The sequence below is a fragment of the Salmo trutta genome, unplaced genomic scaffold (genome assembly GCF_901001165.1).
Source record: "Salmo trutta unplaced genomic scaffold, fSalTru1.1, whole genome shotgun sequence".
NCBI lineage: Eukaryota > Metazoa > Chordata > Actinopteri > Salmoniformes > Salmonidae > Salmo > Salmo trutta.
The window spans coordinates 22,943-44,885 of NW_021823386.1; the positions used below are offsets into that span (position 1 = coordinate 22,943).

Sequence of the window (21,943 nt, forward strand, 5' to 3'; positions counted from 1 at the left end):
GAAGACCCAATCCTTAATCTGTCTGATAAATGGTGGACATTAATGGCTGTAATTCAGGTCATTGGGTGTCTAATCAAGCGTGTGTACATTTTTCGGTACACTTTCCAAATGTCGACTAAACAAAATACGCTAGACAAGGTGGGATTTTTTTTGTCTCAGTAAAATTAATTATGTGAGAAATTATTGATGGACATGCTTTTATGTGCAAATATTGATATAATAACCATCATATTGAAGTAAACGAGTCACGCGATGAACATGTTGTGTGGTCCTCCCACTATGACTCGTCAGGAAAGCATCCAGTTTATTAGGCTACAGATTAAATAAATTATGAGGAACTTCACAGGGTGGTGAAAGTGCAAGGTGATGAGTGTGTGATGCCTCCTTTCCAATAACTATCGAGGGTCTATTCTGGTGACATGATGAATGGCTGAAGTTTGACAAATAAAAATAATTTCGCTCTCTTTTGTCAAGTAGACAGTAAATCTCTTCATATATAGGCTATACGTGTGCTCTAGCTACCAGTGAGCAGATAACGCTGTTTGGCTAGAGCGCACATGCCAACCTCAGAGTGGGCACATTCACTATATAACCACATTTTTTATGAGGAAAACAATCAGTAGAGTTGAAACCCAATTTAACTTGTATTGTTTATTCGGTACATGGGAATTTAGTCGCAAAAAGGTATTTTTATGTGCACTATGTCATCACACACAGCACTTTTATCTGCAACGAGTTTAATTTGATAGAAACACATCTCTGGTGGGAAAATGTGTTTTTAGTGCAGATTTTTTTTAAATTTGCATGGAAAATATGTCACCAATTGGTGACCTAGCTTGTGTCTACATCTATTTTTCCTCTCTCACTCTTCTCTGTGCCTAATGGGCTGTCTATAGTTTATATTACTAATGGACAGATTCCTAGATGGTTAGTTGGCCATGGATGATAGCCGTTTGAGGGTAATAGTAGACACGTTTTTCCAAAGCATGGTTTGTGTATAGGTGCTCTCAAGGGAACACAAGGCAGAGCTAGCCGAAACGCCACAAAACAACTGCTTTCCGGACATTCGTTAATTTGAGATGTTAAGGTCAATTTCATCAATTGCTTTTCCTTGTAATTGGAATGTACACTACCGATCAAAAATGTGGAATAAACTTAGAAATGTCCTTGTTTTTGAAAGAAAAGCAAATTTTCTGTCCAGTAAAATAACATCAGATTGATCAGAAATACAGTGTAAAACATTGTTCATGTTGTAAATGACTATTGTAGCTGGAACGGCTGATTTTTTTTAATGGAATATCTACATAGGCGTACAGAGGCCCATTATCAGCAACCATCACCCAAATAGTCAATTTTATTTGAATGGCAAGCCAGACAAAATTAAATGGTCCTATTTATGCAAGGAATATGAATTCGTAGGGCAAAACTTAAGGACTCAGTCATACAAATGTTATACTTAAACTGGTTCTTTAGCAGATTAATAAGAATGTCTCATCCCATGTTCAAGAATGGCCATCTTCCTTATATTCAAATTACAACTTCTGACTTTTGGTTATTTGAAAATGAAATAATCTCCAAAATATTGTTATTTTTAAAAGAAGCCATCGAAAGTTGGGTGCAATTTTAGTTTAATCCACCAGAAAAGACAGAAAAATAATACAACAAATAATGTGGTTCACTCAAATATACTAATTGATTAAAAAAAGAACATTATAAAAATAAGTTATAGTCCTTTGTAAATGATATCATAAATAGGACTGGTGGAGTTATGCCACACATGTAGCTAACAATATAAGGCAATGTTTGCTCTACCAAAAATGACAAACAACTAATTGCAGCATTACTTCCAAATGGAAGGCAAGTGGAAGGGGGAAAGGTAAGGAACTTGTCTGTTGTGCCCTGCATTAAAGACAAATATTGGTTGAAGAAATTGTGATAAATAAAAAGTATATCAGTTTAATTTAAAAACTTCTTAGGGATAACCCCCATTTTTTTCAATTTTCGCCTAAATTACATGCCCACAATCTAACTGCCTGTAGCTCAGGCCCTGAGCAAGGATATGCATATTATTGGTACCATTTGAAATGGGAATTGAATGTAGGAGAATATAACACAATAGATCTGGTAGAAGAAAATAGACCATCTTTGAAATGCAACAGAAAGGTCCCAGTTCTAGCCATCACTCTGTTTGTGAGCGAACTACATGACATTTAGTGTGAAGTCACCCAGGTACATTTGGGCAAAATTACATTTTTCTGCAAGAATATCGTAAAATCTGTATAGTTGGACTTGATTTAGCTTTCCAAGTATTAGTAGCTATATTATAAGTTCAATATTTGCAAACAACCAGTTTTCATAACCTCATAAACTGAATATTCTTAGATTTTTTTCCAAAAGGAAAGGCATGCTGTCGTACAAGGTTAGTAGCAACATTTATGACTGATACAGGGTTTCCCGTAAAGCCCAGCTCATTGGACTATCTAGCTAGCTTTGTTTGACCCCAATTGAGCTTATTTGACAAAGTTAGAGTCAATCAAGTGAAGATCGCCCTTGTTATCGGCGTGCTATGAAGGCGTCGCTCTCTGACCAAATATGCTGTCCTATAGGATAATACTACACCCCTATGATATAGTGAAGTCTTGTTATAGTCTAGGATCTCTGAGGAATAAATACACGAACGTGACTTGACTGGTTGAAACAACGTTTAGGGTTAGATTTCAACAGATTTCTTTCTTTGCACAATTGAATGAGTGGAAATACAAAATCGATCGTGCATGCTATATGGACCTTTTTAGGATATGAAAAAAGGATTTTATCTTACAAATCAACACTTCATGTTATCTCTGGGACCCTTTGGGATGATAAATCAGAGCAGATTTCAGAATGTAAGTACAACATTTCACCTTCAGAGGTGAATTTATCAAACCTATCGCGGTGAAAAAAAGTTTTGTTGTTAGGAGCTCTCCTCAAACAATAGGCATGGCATTTCGCAGTAATAGTTACCCGTAAATTGACAGTGCACTTATATTAACAAGAATTTAAGCTTTGGACGATATAAGACACTTACATGTACCGACATTTGCTGTTTCTCTAAAATCTGCAATCGTTGACGGGACGCCTATCCTTAAGGACTCAAAATTGACCGCTTGTGCCATACAGATTGCAAGATAGTTGGGGAAGAGATTTTCAATGTACCTATTCCATGGCACATGGTTTATGAACTTATACGCAAAATGACACCAGATTCAAAACTTTGAGTTTTTCAATTTAAATGGAGTATACAAAAGTATTGCAACCATAGAATGTTGGGGATACAACCATCCCAGCACACTTAAAAGTATATGGCAAATAGAAATCAAAATGGATGGTCTTCAGAAATAGATTGGAGTAGGATAGGAGTAAAAACAAACAAAGATAACCATAGTTAATTAGATTGTGTCCAGAACATTTATTATTATGTATAAGCTGGAAGTAGAAGCCTAAGTGTTGTTGTTAAATTGTTTACTCCAAGTAGGGGAGGGGTGGTAGGGTTAGTGGAACATAAATAAAGGAAAATATATTTTTAAAAGGTGTGTGTCTATACAGTATATAACTCAACAAAAAAAAAGAAATGTCTCTTTTCAGGACCCTGTGTTTCAAAGATAATTCATAAAATGCAAATAACTTCACAGATCTTCATTGTAAATGGTTAAACACTGTTTCCCATGCTTGTTCAATGAACCATAAACATTAATGAACATGCACCTGTGGAACGGTCCGTTAAGACACTAAGAGCTTACAGACGGTAGGCAATTAAGGTCATCGTTATGAAAACTTAGGACACTAAAGAGGCTTTCTACTGACTCTGAAAAACACCAAAAGAAAGATGCCCAGGGTCCCTGCTCATCCTGCGTGAATGTGCCTTAGGCATACTGCAAGAAGGCATGAGGACTGCAGATGTGGACAGGGAAATAAATTACAATGTTCGTACTGTGAGACGCCTAAGACAGCACTACAGGGAGACAAGATGGACAGCTGATCGTACTCGCAGTGGCAGCCCACGTGTAACAACACCTGCACAGGATCGGTACATCCGAATATCACACCTGCAGGACAGGTACAGGATGGCAACAACAACTGCCCGAGTTACACCAGCAATGCACAATCCCTCCAACAGTGCTCAGAATATATGCAATAGGCTGAGAGAGGCTGGACTGAGGGCTTGTAGGCCTGTTGTAAGGCAGGTCATCATTGGCAACAATGTCACCGATGGGCTTATAGTTTTGATGTCTTTACTATTATTATTCAATGTAAAAAAAAAACATTTTAAATAAAGAAAAAACAATGAATGAGTATTAGGTGTATCCAAACATTGACTGGTACAGTATGTGTATATGTACAGTGTATATATATTATTTGTATATATGGGGGATTGGAAATGATGCAGACAATTAGTTGATGGAAGCTACAATCTATCTGCATGTTAAAGCTGATCTCTCCCCACAAAACAAATTTGATTAAAAAAAATATTATGTAGGGAGATAACTCCTGTGTGTGTGTGTGGTGTGTGAGTGAGTGCGTGCATTTTGGCTAGGGATAGAGGCTGTGTGTGATTGACTCAGCCCTAATGGCTTTGATGTCCCTGCATGGGCCAGATCAAACACACACACTCCATCCCGTCTCCCAAGGCTACGCTCTGTGTGTGGGTGGGTGTGTTCCAGTACCTATAGCTCTAATTTCTAACCTCGTACTGCCTATTTTGGCAGCACACCTGTAGGGGGTGGGACAGAAAGCATATGGGGAAGAAAGGGAGCGACACGGTCAACAGATCAACAGCTTGGCCTTAGTACATAATAGGGATTGTGTCAACCTGTGTGTGTGTGCGCATGCGTGTGTTCATTCGGAGGGTGTTAATGTATTGGTATAGTTACGTGTCATACAATACTGGTCTTTATCATGGCCTTCATCCCTCAGACTTCTGGAGTTCTACTAAAAGTAGTGAAGTTGCTGTTACTACGGAGATGCAGGTGCTCTCTTCTTCTCTCTGCCTTAACCTTTAGGACACACAGGGATACAGTATGACTTCGCTCTGACAGTACCAGGTCTGATTCTTACTGAGTGTGTCCTCGAATTGCACGGTGATTATTCTTGGTTCCAACTTGGTTGTACTTGTACTGTTTGTGTGGTCAGTGGTTGAGGGTGAGTAGTGAGTAACATGGGCTGATTTCTGGTGGATGAGTTCTGATTAATGAGTTCTAGTGTTTGAATTCTGATCTGTTAGAATGTGAGGACTGGTAGGGTTTGAGTCGTTTGATCAAGGTCCAGCTGAATGTTGATCTAACACGGATGTTTTCAAAGTGTGAGGCACGCCTCACCAGGAGGTTACTAGTGACTGTAATGGATTACATTTATAAAGTAACCTACCCAACCCCGTGAATGATGTAATTGATGTTCCACATTTAAATAATACAATTGGCATGAAATAATTCAGCCCCCCCATGTCGTTATACAAGATATAAACCTCATTAACAGTTAAACATTTATTTGGGGAGTTATTTCATTTCTTTTATGTGTCAAACCTCGAAATCAGACACAAACAACACACGTCATAGAATTAACGCCTCCCTCTTCCATTCTTCTGTATGAAATTGCACAACCTCCAAACATATTGCGGTGCATGTTGGGATACCACTTTGCTCTGGAGCCTGCAGCCTTGCTGGCTTGGTCGAATAGGCTATTGGAGGGTCTAATTAGGCCCCTACACCCTTGATAATCTTTACTCGCTCAGCTTTGGGACAAGCACATATGGCGGGGGTACGCATGAACGTGCAAATGTAGGGCCGTGGGGAAGGGACTGGTTTGGGATTCAGCATAACTGTATTCGGTTCTCCAGTAATGAATAAATATTTGACCTGTTTCTAGTTACAATCGTGTGGAAAACACAACCTTTTAAAGCAGTTTGGTGGCTACATTTAAAAAGAGGGGTATTCCAGCTTTCCACATTTATTTCACAATTCCTAAAATTGCATGCATGGCATCGTTAAAAAAATACATACAACCAGAGTTTGTCGCAGTCTTAAAGGGGCAACAGCGTTTTTAAAGGGCAATGACATACTTTGTAAAATAAACAACAACAAAAAGGTTTTCGACTGAATTAACTGTATATTTGAAAACACTTCTATTCATTTAAAGTCAGTTGCATGTTAATTAAGTTGTGTCCCAAAAATATAAAATAAAAGTTGTTTTCTAACAGTTTCATTGCAGCTATTTATTTAAAACAAAATGTAATTGTGTGTTCTGGAGGTATATATATATATATATATATATAATGGAAATTATTGTCTTGATGTTCCCTGAAAGGAGGCCCACTGTCTCAGACTTTGAAAACGCCGGGAGTAGAGAGTTGGGCTTTAGCTCAACCGGCTAACCATATGGCTTTTCTCTAGGAGGCATTAGGGCTATCAAAAACGATTGTACTGGTAGTCTAGGAATTGCCTAGAAATTGTGTTGCATTGATTCCTAGAAATCTTTGAAAAGGTTACATAAATGTGGATTCTTACCTCATAAGAACCCTTTTGCCTTTCTCTGTTTGCCATTGACTTCCCTCAGTTTTCTGTAGTCCATTCAGACTGAAGATAATTATGATTTCATACTGAGTATTAATTATTTCTTTGTGTTTGCCGATGACTCACCCGTAGAGGTCTGTGTATGGTGATGTAAGCTATCAGCTGAAATGGACGCACACGCCCGTCCTAGAAAAGCCAGGTCAGCAAACCGAACCGTTGCCCTTACTATGGGAGACTGCTGTTGCATGCTTCAATGAGTTGCATGTTGCTTATGCTGTGTGTGCGTGCGCTTGTGTGTGTGTGTGTGTGTGCATGGTGGTGGGTGTGCATGTCAGTTTGTGTGCACATGCAGGCCTGCATCTGTGAGTTTTCTCTTCCTTTGAGTGTCTGTGTGTGCTCTATGTCTAATCTCTGCTATGGTTGGTGATTACAGGTAACACTCCACCATCAAAAGTAAAAGACTATAAAGCAGAGATTCCTCAAGCTGCTGCCCTGCTGCACGCCTTCCCGTTGCTGCCATCAGTCAGTCAATGCAAGTGACTCTTCAGTCTTCACTCTCCCTACACACACATGGGCCCACAAATGCACACACACACAATCTTACTCTTACACACACACACACACACACACACACACACACACACACACACACACACATCTACACACTCACGGCACACACACATGTGCATGCTTACACACAGACACAGACGCAGACACATACACACACACCTTCTCTCTCTCTCCTCCTTCAGCTCTCTCTCTCTTTCTCTCTCACACACACACTATATACAATATATCTGGATATATCTCAGTATTATTGAACTGGTGTTCTGGAGGTATTTTACAGTATTTTTGTCTGGTATGGTGTGTGACTGATGTATGTGTAGAGGTGAGAAGTGAGATGCGGACAGACAGTCAGCCCTGCTTTGCATCTTGGGATAAGAGGAGAGGAGGAGTGAGGCATGGTTGTCTTCAGCTGACTGTGTGTGTAATAAGGTTGGAATAGAGGAAGAGAGGGATGAGTGGAGAGGGAAACGGATGGGGAGGGAGGGAGGGATGGAGTGTCATATTGCCTGAAGATCTGAGGACTTTTGTCGTTTCACTGATGTTTCGATGGTTTACTACTACTTTCACTGAAAGTTATCGTCAATGAGCACATCGGGTTACTAAATGAACTTCTCCATAGACATTCATGAATCTCACGGGGTGATGTTGATATGTTTTTGTTTTCTATTGATGACTTGATGACTACCTGTCTTTCTTTGTGCACTTCAGTTTTGGAGAATTGTAATACAATGTAAATGTAGCAATTTCTCATCTAACGGTATGTTTTAGTAAAGCTAATATCTGCTAACAGTAATGTAATGATATTTCAACAGTTCATAATTAACATTTATTTAGTTGGCTGTGTGTTTACCATTATTATTACTAGTACCAATTAAAAGGTGTGCCAGCCAGGAACCTGTAGGAGTAGCCTATAGCAGTGGATGCTGATGGGGGGAGCAATAAGTGTATGGCTCGTTGTAATGGCTGGAATGGAATTAATGGAACGTTATGAAACACATCAAACATATGGAAACCACATTTGACTCCGTTCCACTGATTCCACTCCAGCCAATACAATGAACCTGTCCTCCTATAGCTCCTCCCACCAGCCTCCACTGACCTATAGGTATATCTAACAGTCCTCTCTATCCACAGACAGCGTAGAGGATGACTTTGAGTTGTCCACTGTGTGCCATCGACCAGAGGGGCTGGACAAACTACAGGAGCAGACCAAGTTCAACAAGAAGGAACTACAAGTTCTCTACAGGGGCTTCAAGAACGTGAGTTTGGGGATGCGGGGAAGAGAGGGGATGGGGATATGGGAAGGCTAGAGACCTGGGGCTGAGGGTTGGGAAAATTGTACCTCTGTCAATCAGTCGAGTCACGCTGTAAATATATATATTTTTAATTCAGTCGGGATCTCAACTTACTGTTCAGCTTTAGATTAGTAGAATACAGAAGGTGCAATTCTGAACTTGGTTATATCAGTTATCTTATTGTTACAGTATATGTGACTGACCGGCTTGATTCGGTCTTATGTAGCAAAATTTGAAATTATGTTTTTTACATTGGATAAAAGTAGAAACTCAGAGATATAAAATTATATATCATACACTACAGTCGAGGAACAATGGGAAAGTAATTCTGCTTGAAAGTTGATCAACTTGTAACCACACTTTTGAGGAAAATGGCCTAATGAATGTTTTGGTACACCTACTGGTTTTGTTCTTTTTTGTCTACACCCATTCAGCATTGATCACACCCTCTTAAGCCTTAGCCCCACCCATCTCTTTAAGGATTCACATGTGAGACCATGTGCTAAATAGAGTGAGTACGGTAGTGTACTAAACAACCAAAGATTTCAAGACTAAAGGCTGGTTTATACTACGTCTATCGACATGTCTGTAGACAGTTGTGGCAGTGACATCATGAGCATTCTATTGTTGTCTCACATCAACCTTTTCGTTGTCATTATGAAAAAGTATAAATACAAAAACTACAGGTTGCATGACATCAGCAAACTGGTGGTCCAAAATAACATAACTGGTGTATTTTAACACCAATTAACCCAAATGAAATTAGCACATGTCAATCTAGCAAACCAGCAACTAAAAGCAACTTTCTAAACAATGTTTTGGTTCATGTCTAGCTTGTTAGCTAGCTAGCTACATTAAGTTAGCTGGCTAGCCAGTTCAATGACCATATCATATAGCTGACAACATCTTAACTTTAGACAATTTGTATTCGCTATTAAAGGAAAATTAATTACAAGTTAATGGCATACTAATTACAGAAAATAGCTTACAGTTGTGAGTGTGATGAAATAAAAGCAGGGCATTCTACTGGAGAATTTTATAACTTGGACATTATCTCGTTGGCCTAACATTATATCCTAATTTGACTTTGGTGTAGGTTATGCTGTTCTTCACATTACTGTCTCTCGTAAACACACACTATATCAAATCAAATCTTTATTTGTCACATGCACAGGATACAGAAGGTGTAAACGGTGCAGTGAAATAGTTACTTGCATAACAGAGTTTTTTGTTAAGACATGTAGCTAGCTACCTAGCTAAACAATGAACCATTATCCCAACTCATAACATTACTACCCTGCATAAATCTGTAAGTAGCTAACCAACTAGGTTCAATGTTAGCTTGCTAGCTAACATTAGGCTATAACTAGCACTGAAAATGGCTTTGAGATACAAATAATATTACTACACAGATCATACATGTAACATTAGCTAGTGAGCCAACTAGCTAACATTAGCTAGCTACCGGTACACTTTAACTTGCAATGAAAATGACTTCATGACTGAATTAGAATGTATAATATCTGAAAATGTAGCTAGCTAGACTCCTCTTACACACAATGATTCTCCTTCTCTGTCATGGATGCCATGGTTTCCCTTAGTTTGAAAATGTAGTCCGGAGGCAGGTGTTTTATACTCCCTCTGCATATTTGCAATCAAACGCCAGAATTTTCTCCATCTCCTTAGTTATCATACTCTAATTCCACTGGAAATTCCACTGATTTCTTGTGATATCTTTTAAAAAAGCTGCATTAGAAAGGATTACCTACACATACTGAGCAGCTCATGTTATAGACAGAAGCATGCTACATGGCAGATCAATCCGAACTCATCTCTCGGCATGTCCAGCCCGTCCATTATCTCAGCCAATCATGACTAGCGGGAAGGTTCCTAACTTTTTTCCATGGCTAAAGCAACTAGGCTCGTAATTTAACAATTTTATTTGTATTTACAGATGGAATACACATTTGTTATTAAGGCACATGAAAGTTAACATGTTCTAGAAAGCATTTCTGCCAAAAGATGCATTTTGATAAAAAAATTAATCCCTATGTTCAAATGCCTCTCCTGTGAAGTAGTGACATGTGACATACGCCTAGTTTCCTGAATCGAGTCACATATGTCACTCGCTGACAGTCACTCAATTAGCCCATGTCAATTAAAATGGTTTAGATTGGTAAATTAGTCTAGCCAGCTATGTAAACTTGTAGTAATCATGGCCGAATAAAACCTATCCAAAGCAAAAACCGTAGACAGATGGCAGCATTTGCGCCAAACTGAAAGCGTGAATCATTGCATTTAACCATGGCAAGGTGACTTGGAATATGGTTTAATATAAACAGTACAATTATGCCCCCCGTAAGGCAATCAAACAGGCAAAATGTCAGTACAGTGACAAAGTGGAGTCGCAATTCAACGGCTAACAAGCAGGACCTTTGTGGCAGGGACTCCAGACAATCACGGATTACAAAGGGAAAACTAGTCACAATCGCAAACACTGACGTCTTGCCAACTTTGAGGATAACACAGCACCACCAACACGAGCCTGTGGGCTCTCCTTCTCTTGAGTAAGAAATTTAAAGCGTGTTAACCCTTGCAGGGCTGCCAGCCCAGATGGCACCCTAGCCACATCCTCAGAGCATGTGCAGACCAGCTGGCTGGAGTATTTACAGGCATATTCAATCTCTCCATATCCCAGTCTTCTGTCCACACTTGCTTCAAGATGTACACCGTTGTTCCTGTACCCAAGAAAGCAAAGGTAACTGAACTAATGACTATCACCCTGTATTACTCACTTCTGTCATCATGAAGTGCTTTGAGAGACTAGTTAAGGATCATTTTACCTCCATCTTACCCGGCCACCCGAGACCCACTGCAATTTGCATACCGCCCCAATAGATCCACGGATGATGCAATCGACATTGCATTGCACACTGCACTATCTCATCTGGACAAGAGGAATAGCTACGTAAGAACACTGTTCATACATCTCAGACCTCAACAACATAGTACCCTCCAGGCTCATCATTGAGCTCGGTTCCCTGGGTCTGAACTCAGCCCTGTGCAACTGGGTCCTGGACTTCCTGATGGGCCATCCCCAGGTGGTGAAGGTAGGAAATAACACCTCCACTAGGCTGATCCTAAACACAGGGGCCCCACAAGGGTGAGTGCTCAGCCCCCTCCTGTACTGCCTGTTCACCTATGACTGCGTGGCCATGCACTCCTCCAACTCAATCATCAAGTTTACAGATGACACAACAGTGGTAGGCCGGATTACCAACAATGACTAGACAGCCTACAGGGAGGAGCTGAGGGCCCTGGCAGAGTGGTGCCAGGAAAAAATAGGAAGAGGAAGCACGCCCCCATCCACATTGACGGGGCCGCAGTGGAGAATGTGTAAAGCTTCAGGTTCCTCGGCATACACATCACTGACAAACTGGAATGGTTCACCCACACAGACAGTGTGATGAAGAAGGTGCTACAGCATCTTGTTCAACCTTAGGAGGCTGAAGAAAGTTGGTTTGCCCCTAAGACCCTAACAAACATTTACAGATGCACCATTGAGAGCATCCTGTCTGGCTGTATCACCGCCTGGTACGGCAACAGCACCGTCTGCAACTGCAGGGCTCTCCAGAGGGTGGTGCGGTCTGTCCAACGCATCACTGAGGGCACGCTGCCTGCCCTCCAGGACATCTACAGCTCCCGATTTCACAGGAAGGCCGAAAACATAATCAAGGAACTCAGCCACTTGAGCCATGGCCTGTTCACCCAGCTATCATCCAGAAGGCGAGGTCAGTACAGGTGCATCAAAGCTGAGACCGAGAGACTGAAAAACAGATTCTATCTCAAGGCCATCATACTGTTAATAGCCATCCCTAGCCAGCCTCCACCCAGAACCCTGCCATGAACTTAGTCACTGTCACTAGCCGGCTATCACCTTCGGTTACTCAACCCTGTACCTTGGAGGCTGCTGCCCTATGTACATAGACATGGACTCACTGGTCACTTTAAAAATGGAACACCAGTCACTTTAATAATGTTTACATACTCTTTTACTTATTTCATATGTATAAATACTGTATTCTTGTCAAGGCCAGCCTATTCAACTATTGCTATTCTATCCTACGTATTCTACAGATATACTACATATTCTATCTACATACTATTCATAATGTCTATACATCCCATCACACACATATGTATGTATGTTTATATATATATACAGTTGAAGTCGGAAGTTTACATACACCTTAGCCAACTACATTTAAACTCAGTTTTTCACAATTCCTGACATTTAATCCTACTAAAAATGCTCTGTCTTAGGTCAGTTAGGATCCCCACTTTATTTTAAAAATGTGAAATATCAGAATAATAGTAGAGAGAGTGATTTATTTCAGCTTTTAATTATTTCATCACATTCCCAGTGGGTCAGAAGTTTACATACACTCAATTAGTATTTGGTAGCATTGCCTTTAAATTGTTTAACTTGAGTTAAACGTTTCGGGTAGTCTTCCACAAGCTTCCCACAATAAGTTGGATGAATTTTGGCCCACTCCTCCTGACAGAGCTGGTCTAACTGAGTCAGGTTTGTAGGCCTCCTTGTTCACCACACGCCTTTCAGTTCTGCCCACAAATGTTCTATAGGATTGAGGTCAGGGCTTTGTGATGGCCAATCCAATACCTTGACTTTGTTGTCCTTAAGCCATTTTGCCACAACTTGGAAGTGTGCTTGGGGTCATTGTCCATTTGAAAGACCCATTTGCGACCAGCTTTAACTTCCTGACTGATGTCTTGAGATGTTGCTTCAATATATCCACATAATTTTCCAGCCTCATGATGCCATCTATTTTGTGAAGTGCACCAGTCCCCCAAGCATCCCAACAACATGATGCTGCCACCCCCATGCTTCACAGTTGGGATGGTGTTCTTCAGCTTGCAAGCCTCCCCCTTTATCATCCGAACATAACAATGGTCATTATGGCCAACAGTTCTATTTTGTTTCATCAGACCAGAGGACATTTCTCCAAAAAGTACGATCTTTGTCCCCATGGGCAGTTGCACACTGTAGCCAAGCTTTTTTATGGCAGTTTTGGAGTAGTGGCTTCTTCCTTGCTGAGCGGTGTTATTGAAATTCAGTACTGAGAGAGACTTTGTCTAGGTCATTTCTTCAAACAATCCTCTTTATTTAATATCGATTAATTATATCAATAATGAGACCATCAGCCCATCAGTCTTGACTGACCGTTAGGCTGGGAGTCTAGCCTTTACAGACGATGCACAGTTTTTATATAGCTGATACCAAGATTGCTTAGTCCGTCACTTCTAACCTTCCCATAAGCCACCTTGGTTATCTACACAGGGTGGTATTTTACTTAGTTTCCCAGATGCCAGGAAGAAGAGGCATTGTTCTCAACTCTTCCAGGCTCTCTCTATCTCGAGTCACACACACCACATCTTGTCTATAGAATGTTAGCTTTTAGGTTTTTATCACCAACACAAGGACATTTCTTCAAAAGTACGATCTTTGTCCCCATGTGCAGTTGCAAACCGCAGTCAGGCTTTTTCATGCCGGTTTCGGGGGACTGGCTTTTTCCTTGCTGAGCGGCCTTTCAGGTCATGTTGATATAGGACTCGTTTTACTGTGGATATAGATACTTTTGTACCTGTTTCCTGCAGCATCTTCACAAGGTCCTTTGCTGTTGTTCTGGGATTGATTTGCACTTTTTGCACCAAAGTATGTTCATCTCTAGGAGACAGAACGCGTCTCCTTCCTGAGCCATATGATGGCTGTGTGGTCCCATGATGTTTATACTTGCGTACTAATGTTTGTAAAGATGAACATGGTACCTTCAGGTGTTTGAAAATTGCTCCCAATGATGAACCAGACTTGTAGAGGTCTACAATTTTTTTTCTGAAGTCTTGGCTGATTTCTTTTGATTTTCCCCATGATATTAAGCAAAGAGGCACTGAGTTTGAAGGTAGGTACACCTCCAATTGACTCAAAAAAAATTACAATTTCACCTTTATTTAACCAGGTAGGCTAGTTGAGAACAAGTTCTCATTTACAACTGCAACCTGGTCAAGATAAAGCAAAGCAGTGCAACACAAACAACAACACAGAGTTTCACATGGAATAAACAAACATACAGTCAATAACACAATATGCAAATGAGGTAAGATAAGGGAGGTAAGGCAATTAAATATACCTTCTGGAGCGTGTGCTACGGGTGGGTGCTGTTATGGTGACCAGTGAGCTGAGATAAGGCAGGGCTTTACCTAGCAAAGACTTATAGATGGCCTGGAGGCAATGGGTTTGTCAACGAATATGAAGCAAGGATCAGCTAATGAGAGCATACAGGTCGCAGTGGTGGGTAGTATATGGGGCTTCGGTTACAAAATGGATGGCACTGTGATAGACTGCATCCAATTTGCTGAGTAGAGTGTTGGAGGCTATTTTGTAAATGACATCACCGAAGTCAAGGATCGGCAGGATAGTCAGTTTTACGAGGGTATGTTTGGCAGCATCAGTGAAGGATGCTTTGTTGTGAAATAGGAAGCCGATTCTAAATGTAATTTTGGATTGGAGATGCTTAATGTGAGTCTGGAAGGAGAGTTTACAGTCTAACCAGACACCTAGTTTATTTGTAGTTGTCCACATATTCTAAGTCAGAACCATCCAGAGTAGTGATGCTGGACGGGCGGGCAGGTGCAGGCAGCGATCTAGTTTTACTTGTATTTAAGAGCATTTAGTTTTACTTGTATTTAAGAGCAGTTGGAAGCCACGGAAGGAGAGTTGTATGGCATTGAGCTTGTCTGGAGGGTTGTTAACACAATGTCCAAAGAAGGGCCAGAAGTATACATAATGATGTCGTCTGTGTAGAGGTGGATCAGAGAATCACAAGCAGCAAGAGCGACATCATTGATGTATACAGAGAAAAGAGTCGCCTGAGAATTGAAACCTGTGGCACCCCCATAGAGACTGCCAGAGGTCTGGACATAATGTACAAGCCAATGTATGGTAGGATGTGAATACGGTGGAGGTCAACCTAGGCATAGAGTGACGATGAGAGAATTATTGTCTCTCGAGACACCGTTTAAACCAGGTGAGGTCACCTCATGTGTGGGAGGTGGAACAAAAGGGTTAGCTAAGGCATATTGAGCAGGGCTGGAGGCTCTACAGTGAAATAAGACAATAATCACTAACCAAAACAGCAATGGACAAGGCATATTGACATTAGGGAGAGGCATGTGTAGCCGAGTGATCATAGAGGTCCAGTGAGTAGCTAGGCGGGCTGGAGACCCAGCTATTCAGACAGCTAGCGGGCCGGGCAAGCAAGCTAGCAAAGGGCTTTAGAGGACGTCGCGACGGAAGAATTCTGTTGTAGCCCCCTTGTCCGGTTATGTCGGCAGACCAGTCATGATGGATCAGGCGGGGTTCAGTGTAGTAAAAGGGTCCAGGCCAATTGGCAAAATAGGTATAGGAGCCCAAGAAATTGGCTGATGGACCTCTTCAGCTAACAGTCTGATATGCTCTAGACAGCTAGCGGGCCGCGGCTAGCAGAATAGCAGATGGGCATTCAGGGGACGTTGTGACGGAGGAGCCTGTTGAAAAACCCCTTCGGGCGGATTACTTCGGTAGTCTAGTCGTGGTGAATCGGCGGGGTTCTGTATCGGCAGTAAAAGTGGTCCAGGCCAATTGGCAAAATAGATTTTGTAGCCCATGGAGTGGCTGATGGACCTCTTCAGCTAGCCGGGAGATGGGCCTAGCATAGGCTAGCTCCAGGCTAATTTGTGCTTGCTTCGGGACAGAGACGTTAGCCAGGAGTAGCCACTCGAATAGCAGCTAGCTAGCTGCGATGATCCAGGGAAAAGGTTCAGAGATTGCCGTAGGAATCCAGAGATATGGAGAAGAAGAAGTCCGATATGCTCTGGGTTGAATCACGCTGTGCAGACTGGCAGGAGTTGTCCGGGCTAAAGGTTAGCTGATGACCGCTAGCAGTGGCTAGCTGACTAATAGCTAGTAGCTATTTAGCTAGTTAGCTGGCTAGCTTCTGTTGGGGGTTCCGGTTCTAAAGTAAAGAAAATAGCAGATCCATACCACATTGGGTGAGGCAGGTTGCAGGAGAGTATGTTGAAGTTGAGGTTAAGAAAAATATTTTTTAAATATTTGCAAAGAAGAAAGATATAAAAAGATATATACACGGGACACGACAAAACGGAGACAAAGACGCCTGACTGCTACGCCATCTTGGATTTTTACTGTATATCTACAGTTGAAGTCGGAAATGTACATACACTTAGGTTGGAGTCATTAAAACTTGTTTTTCAACCACTCCACAAATTTCTTGTTAATCAACCACGCCACAAATTTCTTGTTAACAAACTATAGTTTTGGCAAGTCGGTTAGGACATCTACTTTGTGCATGACACAAGTCATTTTTTCAAGAGTTGTTTATACAGACAGATTATTTCACTTATAATTCACTGTATCACGATTCCAGTGGGTCAGAAGTTTACATACACCAAGTTGACTGTGCCTTTAAACAGCTTGGAAAATTCCAGAAAATTATGTCATGGCTTTAGAAGCTTCTGATGAGGTGTACCTGTGGACGTATTTCAAGGCCGACCTTTAAACTCAGTTCCTCTTTGCTTGACATCATGGGAAAATCAAAAGAAATCAGCCAAGACCTCAGATTTTTTTTTTAGACCTCCACAAGTCTGGTTCATCCTTGGGAGCAATTTCCAAATGCCTGAAGGTACCACATGTATCTGTAAAAACAATAGTACGCATGTATAAACACCATGGGACCACGCAGCCGTCATACCGCTCAGGAAGGAGACGCGTTCTGTCTCCTAGAGATGAACGTACTTTTGTACGAAAAGTGCAAATCAATCCCAGAACAACAGCAAAGGACCTTGTGAAGATGCTGGAGGAAACAGGTACAAAAGTATCTATATCCGCAGTAAAACGAGTCCTATATCAACGTAACCTGAAAAGCCGCTCAGCCAGGAAGAAGCCACTGCTCCAAAACCGCCATAAAAAAGCCAGAATACGGTTTGCAACTGCACAAGGGAACAAAGATCGTACTTTTTGGAGAAATGTCCTCTGGTCTAATGAAACAAAAATAGAACTGTTTGGCCATAATGACCATCGTTGTGTTTGGAGGTAAAAGGGGGACGCTTGCAAGCCGAAGAACACCATCCCAACCGTGAAGCACGGGGTGGCAGCATCATGTTGTGGGCGTGCTTTGCTGCATGAGGGACTGGTGCACTTCACAAAATAGATGGCATCATGAGGCAGGAAAATGATGTTGATATATTGAAGCAACATCTCAAGACATCAGTCAGGAAGTTAAAGCTTGGTCGCAAATGGGTCTTCCAAATGAAAAATGACCCCAAGCACACTTCCAAGTTGTGACAAGGACAACACAGTCAATATATATATATATATATACAGACAGATATATACTCCGGACTCCTACATTGCTTGTTGTAATATTTCTATATTTCTTAATTCCATTCTTTTACCTTTAGATTTGTGTGTATTGTTGTGTATTGTTTGATATTATTGCACTGTTGGAACTAGGAACACAAGCATTTCATTACAACCGCACTAACATCTGCTAAATATGTGTATGCGACCAATAAAATTTGATTTGATTTGACCTCCAGGGGGCTCCCATTGATTTTGTTGGTCACTCTCACTCAGATATATTAACCTGTCATAAGTCATGACAAAATGTGTAGAATTACATGAAATTAGCTTTAAAACTGCAAACATTTCTCCCTCTTTCAAGAACGTATAATAGTAAAAGTATATGGATGGCAGAAGACTTGCCTTCTGACTGATCCTGTTCTTTCTGTGCTGTTGTTGGCAGGAGTGTCCGAGTGGAGTGGTGAATGAGGAGACCTTTAAAACCATCTACTCCACATTCTTCCCCCAGGGAGGTGAGTCAATGACCGTTAAACCTTTGACCCCTGACCTATAACCCAAACCAAGTATATTAAAGATCTGTTTCTCCCCAAAGTAACTGAAACATTTAACAAGAGTAACAACATTTAAGACCAGTGATATTTCTATTGATGTGATGCCCCATTTTATTTTACCATTATGTCTGTATTGCTTACAGTAGGGCACTTACAGTACAAGGCCATGTTTGAAATTACATTTAGGTTGAAGATATATCTAACTACTTGTTACAGAATAAAAGTGTGTTGTCTGAAATTACATTTATGTACTAAGAACTTATTTGATCAGGTTGTGTTCTAAATATATTTACCCACTTGGAATTTTTTGTGTATTGTTGTCTCAGACACATTTCAATTATGTATTCTATACGTCTCTGTCCGTTCAGATTCGGGTGCGTATGCACATTTCTTGTTTGAGGCCTTTGACACTAACAAGAATGGATCGGTTAGTTTTGAGGTAAGATTCTTTTTTACTATTGTCTACTTCCTAAGGGAGTGAGGAAAAACTATCTCTGTCTGTATACTGTATATGCAGCTGCAGCTGAATATGTATACAAATAGAATAAATGCCTTTCTTCTCCTCTCAACACATACACACACATACACGTACACGTGCGACCTAAGGGTCGAAACATTGTTGATGGACACACTGGGGGAAAATAGTGTATTGCAGTGAGCTACATCATCATCTTCTTTGCTGATGCTATAGCCCAGGGATGGGCAAAACATTTTACTTCTGTTCTCAGAACGATTAAATATGTTCAGTTTTATCGGTCAGGAAGCGTATGGCTTCATTCCCACAACCAATGTGAAACCAAAAACGTATGTTCCCACAACTTCCAAGGAACCAAATGTGCTTGTAGTGGTGATAAAAAGGTGTGTAAGTGTTGAATGCTGGTGAGTATGATGGGTGGTGAAGAATGTTTACAAAAATGTTAAATCTCTCTTTCGCTCTCTTTCTCTCCCTCTCAATATCTTTGTCTTTCACTCTTTTTTCTCAGGACTTTGTGTTTGGTCTGTCTATCATTCTGAGAGGAACGATAAACGACCGGCTAAACTGGGCCTTCAACCTGTACGACCTGAACAAAGACGGCTGCATCACCAAAGAGGTAACACACACGGCTGCACACAAACACAGATGCACACACACATATACAATAGATGGTCCATTGTGGCTCAGTTGGTAGAGCATGGTGTTTGCAACGGCAGGGTTGTCGGTTTGATTCCCACGGGGGACCAGTACGGAATAAAATGTTTATGAAATGTATGCACTCACTACTGTAAGTTGCTCTGGATAAAAGTGTCTGCTAAATGACTAAAATGTACTTGAAAATACAGAGTATCAACAACATTACTGGCCTGTATGACAGCTTGAAAAGAATGAAGCTTATGTTTTAAAAAATCTGCTCCAAATCATCCATTCTGTTTGCCACAAGGCCATTAAGTAATACTGCAAGACAACACGGCAAAGAAATACACTTTTTGGCATAAATGGTTTAGGTAAATCCTCGGCATTTTCAAGTATTGTGGTGGCAGCATCATATTATGGGTGTGCTTGTCACTGGCAGGGACTGGGGAGTTTGTCAGGATCGAAATAAAAAAAATGAATGGAGCAAAGCCCAGCTATAAAGTTAGAGGAAAAAACGTCTCATTCTTCTGGAAACTTAACCCTGGGATAGAATTGTATTTTTCAGCAGGACAATTAAAAAACGTTTCAAAAATGACACACCAGAATAGCTTTCCAAGAGGTGCTGAGTGTTCCTGAGTGGTCCGGTCTCAGCCCAGACTTAAATATCCATGAAAATCAGAGACAACGTTTAAATATTGCTGTTCATCAATGATTCCCAACCAAAGTTATTTTGACAAAAACAATGTCTACATGTTAAGAGAGTTGTACCAAGTTAATAGAATCTTATTCAAATGGTGCTTCCACCAAGTAGTAACTCTGGGGTGTCAAGACATCTTCCATTTCTTCTTTTTAATTATTTTCATAAATGTTCTATAATTAACTTTTACTTAAAAAATGTTGTGTATGTTGTGTAGATCCGTAGAAATTTTAAGGCAGTAAAATGTGAAGATTGTGCAAAGGGTGTGTAGACTGTACCTCTCCATTCTGAAATCTGAGTCTCCTCTTCTAAGTTCTGAGCTGTCTATCCATCTTATAAATCTAAAGTCTATTCTAAAGTTGACAGTTCTCAAGTTGACCCTCAATCTCAGATTGGAGAGTGATTGACTGATCTTGTGCTGTGACATTACCCAGCTTCCACATAATGTTCTGAGAACCTAGTGTTTTTTAGAGCTTGGTGAGAGTGTGGTTGTCCTGTGGTTATTTTGCATACAACCTTCCCACAACTTTCTGGGAATGGTGCAGGATAGTTGCTTTGATTTTGGAACATTCTCAGCACATTTAAGGAACTTCACAAAAAACACATTATTTTCTTGGTATTTCATTACTTTAACAGGACAATTCCTAAAAGTTCAAACATGATTACATTTAATTTACATTTTGTTCTGGGAATCTTCTCCAACTGGTTTGGTATTGGGAACGTTCTCAAATAGTACAGATAACATTAAGAAACAACATTCTGATGTGGCAATTTCAGTACTTCAGCCTAACGTTTCCTACAGGTTTTCGAATGGTTCTGTTTAAAGTCATGTTCTTAAATTGCCCCGAGAACGCTAAGAAAGCGTTTTATAAAAACACAAGAAACCTTTCGTAACATTCAGAGAATATTCTAAGGATGTTATTTAACAACATACATTACATTCTCAGAACATGAAGAAAACTTTCCATAAAAACCACAAGAAAACTTGAGTAACATTCAGAGAACGTTCTGAGAATGTTTTTTAAAAACATATACATTACATTCTCAGCATCAACAAAACGCTCTGTAGCCTCCTGTCTTGTTAAGTGTGTTCAGGCGTTTCCTTTGAAATGGGGTCTGTTTGAATAGACTAAAATAAACAGCTTTGTATGCATAAAAAAATCATGGCATGCTAGCTACATCCTGGTGGTGCAGTGGACTAATTCCATGGACAGAGAATCAGAAGATAATAGATTCAAATCCCACTGATTCCATGTCAAAATAAAGGTATTGCATGATTAATGCTGAAGAAAATACATTTCCATGGGTCTTATCTGTGCTTAGAGTTAACTCAAAATGAGCTAACAGCATTATTAAAAGTATTTTTGAAATTTTTAAGGAAGTTATTAATAAAACAAAAAATAACCTATAATTTCCGTTCTCAGAGCGTTAATAAATCCTCCCAGGAAAACTGGGAACCAGAGTAAAATGTTCTCAGAACATCCTTGCAAAACAACTGTCATTTCTGTTCTCAGAAAGTTTAGAAAACGTTCAGTTTTACACATCAGGAAACTTATCGCTTCGTTCCCACAACAAAAGTGAAACCAAAAACATACATTCCCCTAACTTCCAAGGAACCAAATGCTAGCTGGGTATACCCTGTGTCATCTCTCTCTCTCTCTCTCTCTCTCCTCTCTCTCTCTCTCTCTCTCTCCTCTCTCTCTCTCTCTCTCTCTCTCTCTCCTCCCTCTCTCTCTCTCTC

General features: G+C 40.5%; 1 protein-coding gene across 1 annotated transcript in view; it reads left to right on the forward strand.

Moving 5' to 3' along the window:
- LOC115190481 (Kv channel-interacting protein 2-like) overlaps positions 1 to 19,485 on the forward strand; it is a gene marked incomplete at its 3' end in the record, with an annotated part of 39,538 nt that extends 20,053 nt beyond the window's left edge. The window contains exons 2-5 of the mRNA XM_029748767.1: positions 8,247 to 8,371; positions 18,286 to 18,355; positions 18,763 to 18,833; positions 19,378 to 19,485. Of these exons, the coding sequence (XP_029604627.1) occupies positions 8,247 to 8,371; positions 18,286 to 18,355; positions 18,763 to 18,833; positions 19,378 to 19,485 (374 nt within the window). The remainder of the gene's footprint in view (positions 1 to 8,246; positions 8,372 to 18,285; positions 18,356 to 18,762; positions 18,834 to 19,377) is intronic.
- Positions 19,486 to 21,943: the final 2,458 nt, after the last annotated feature.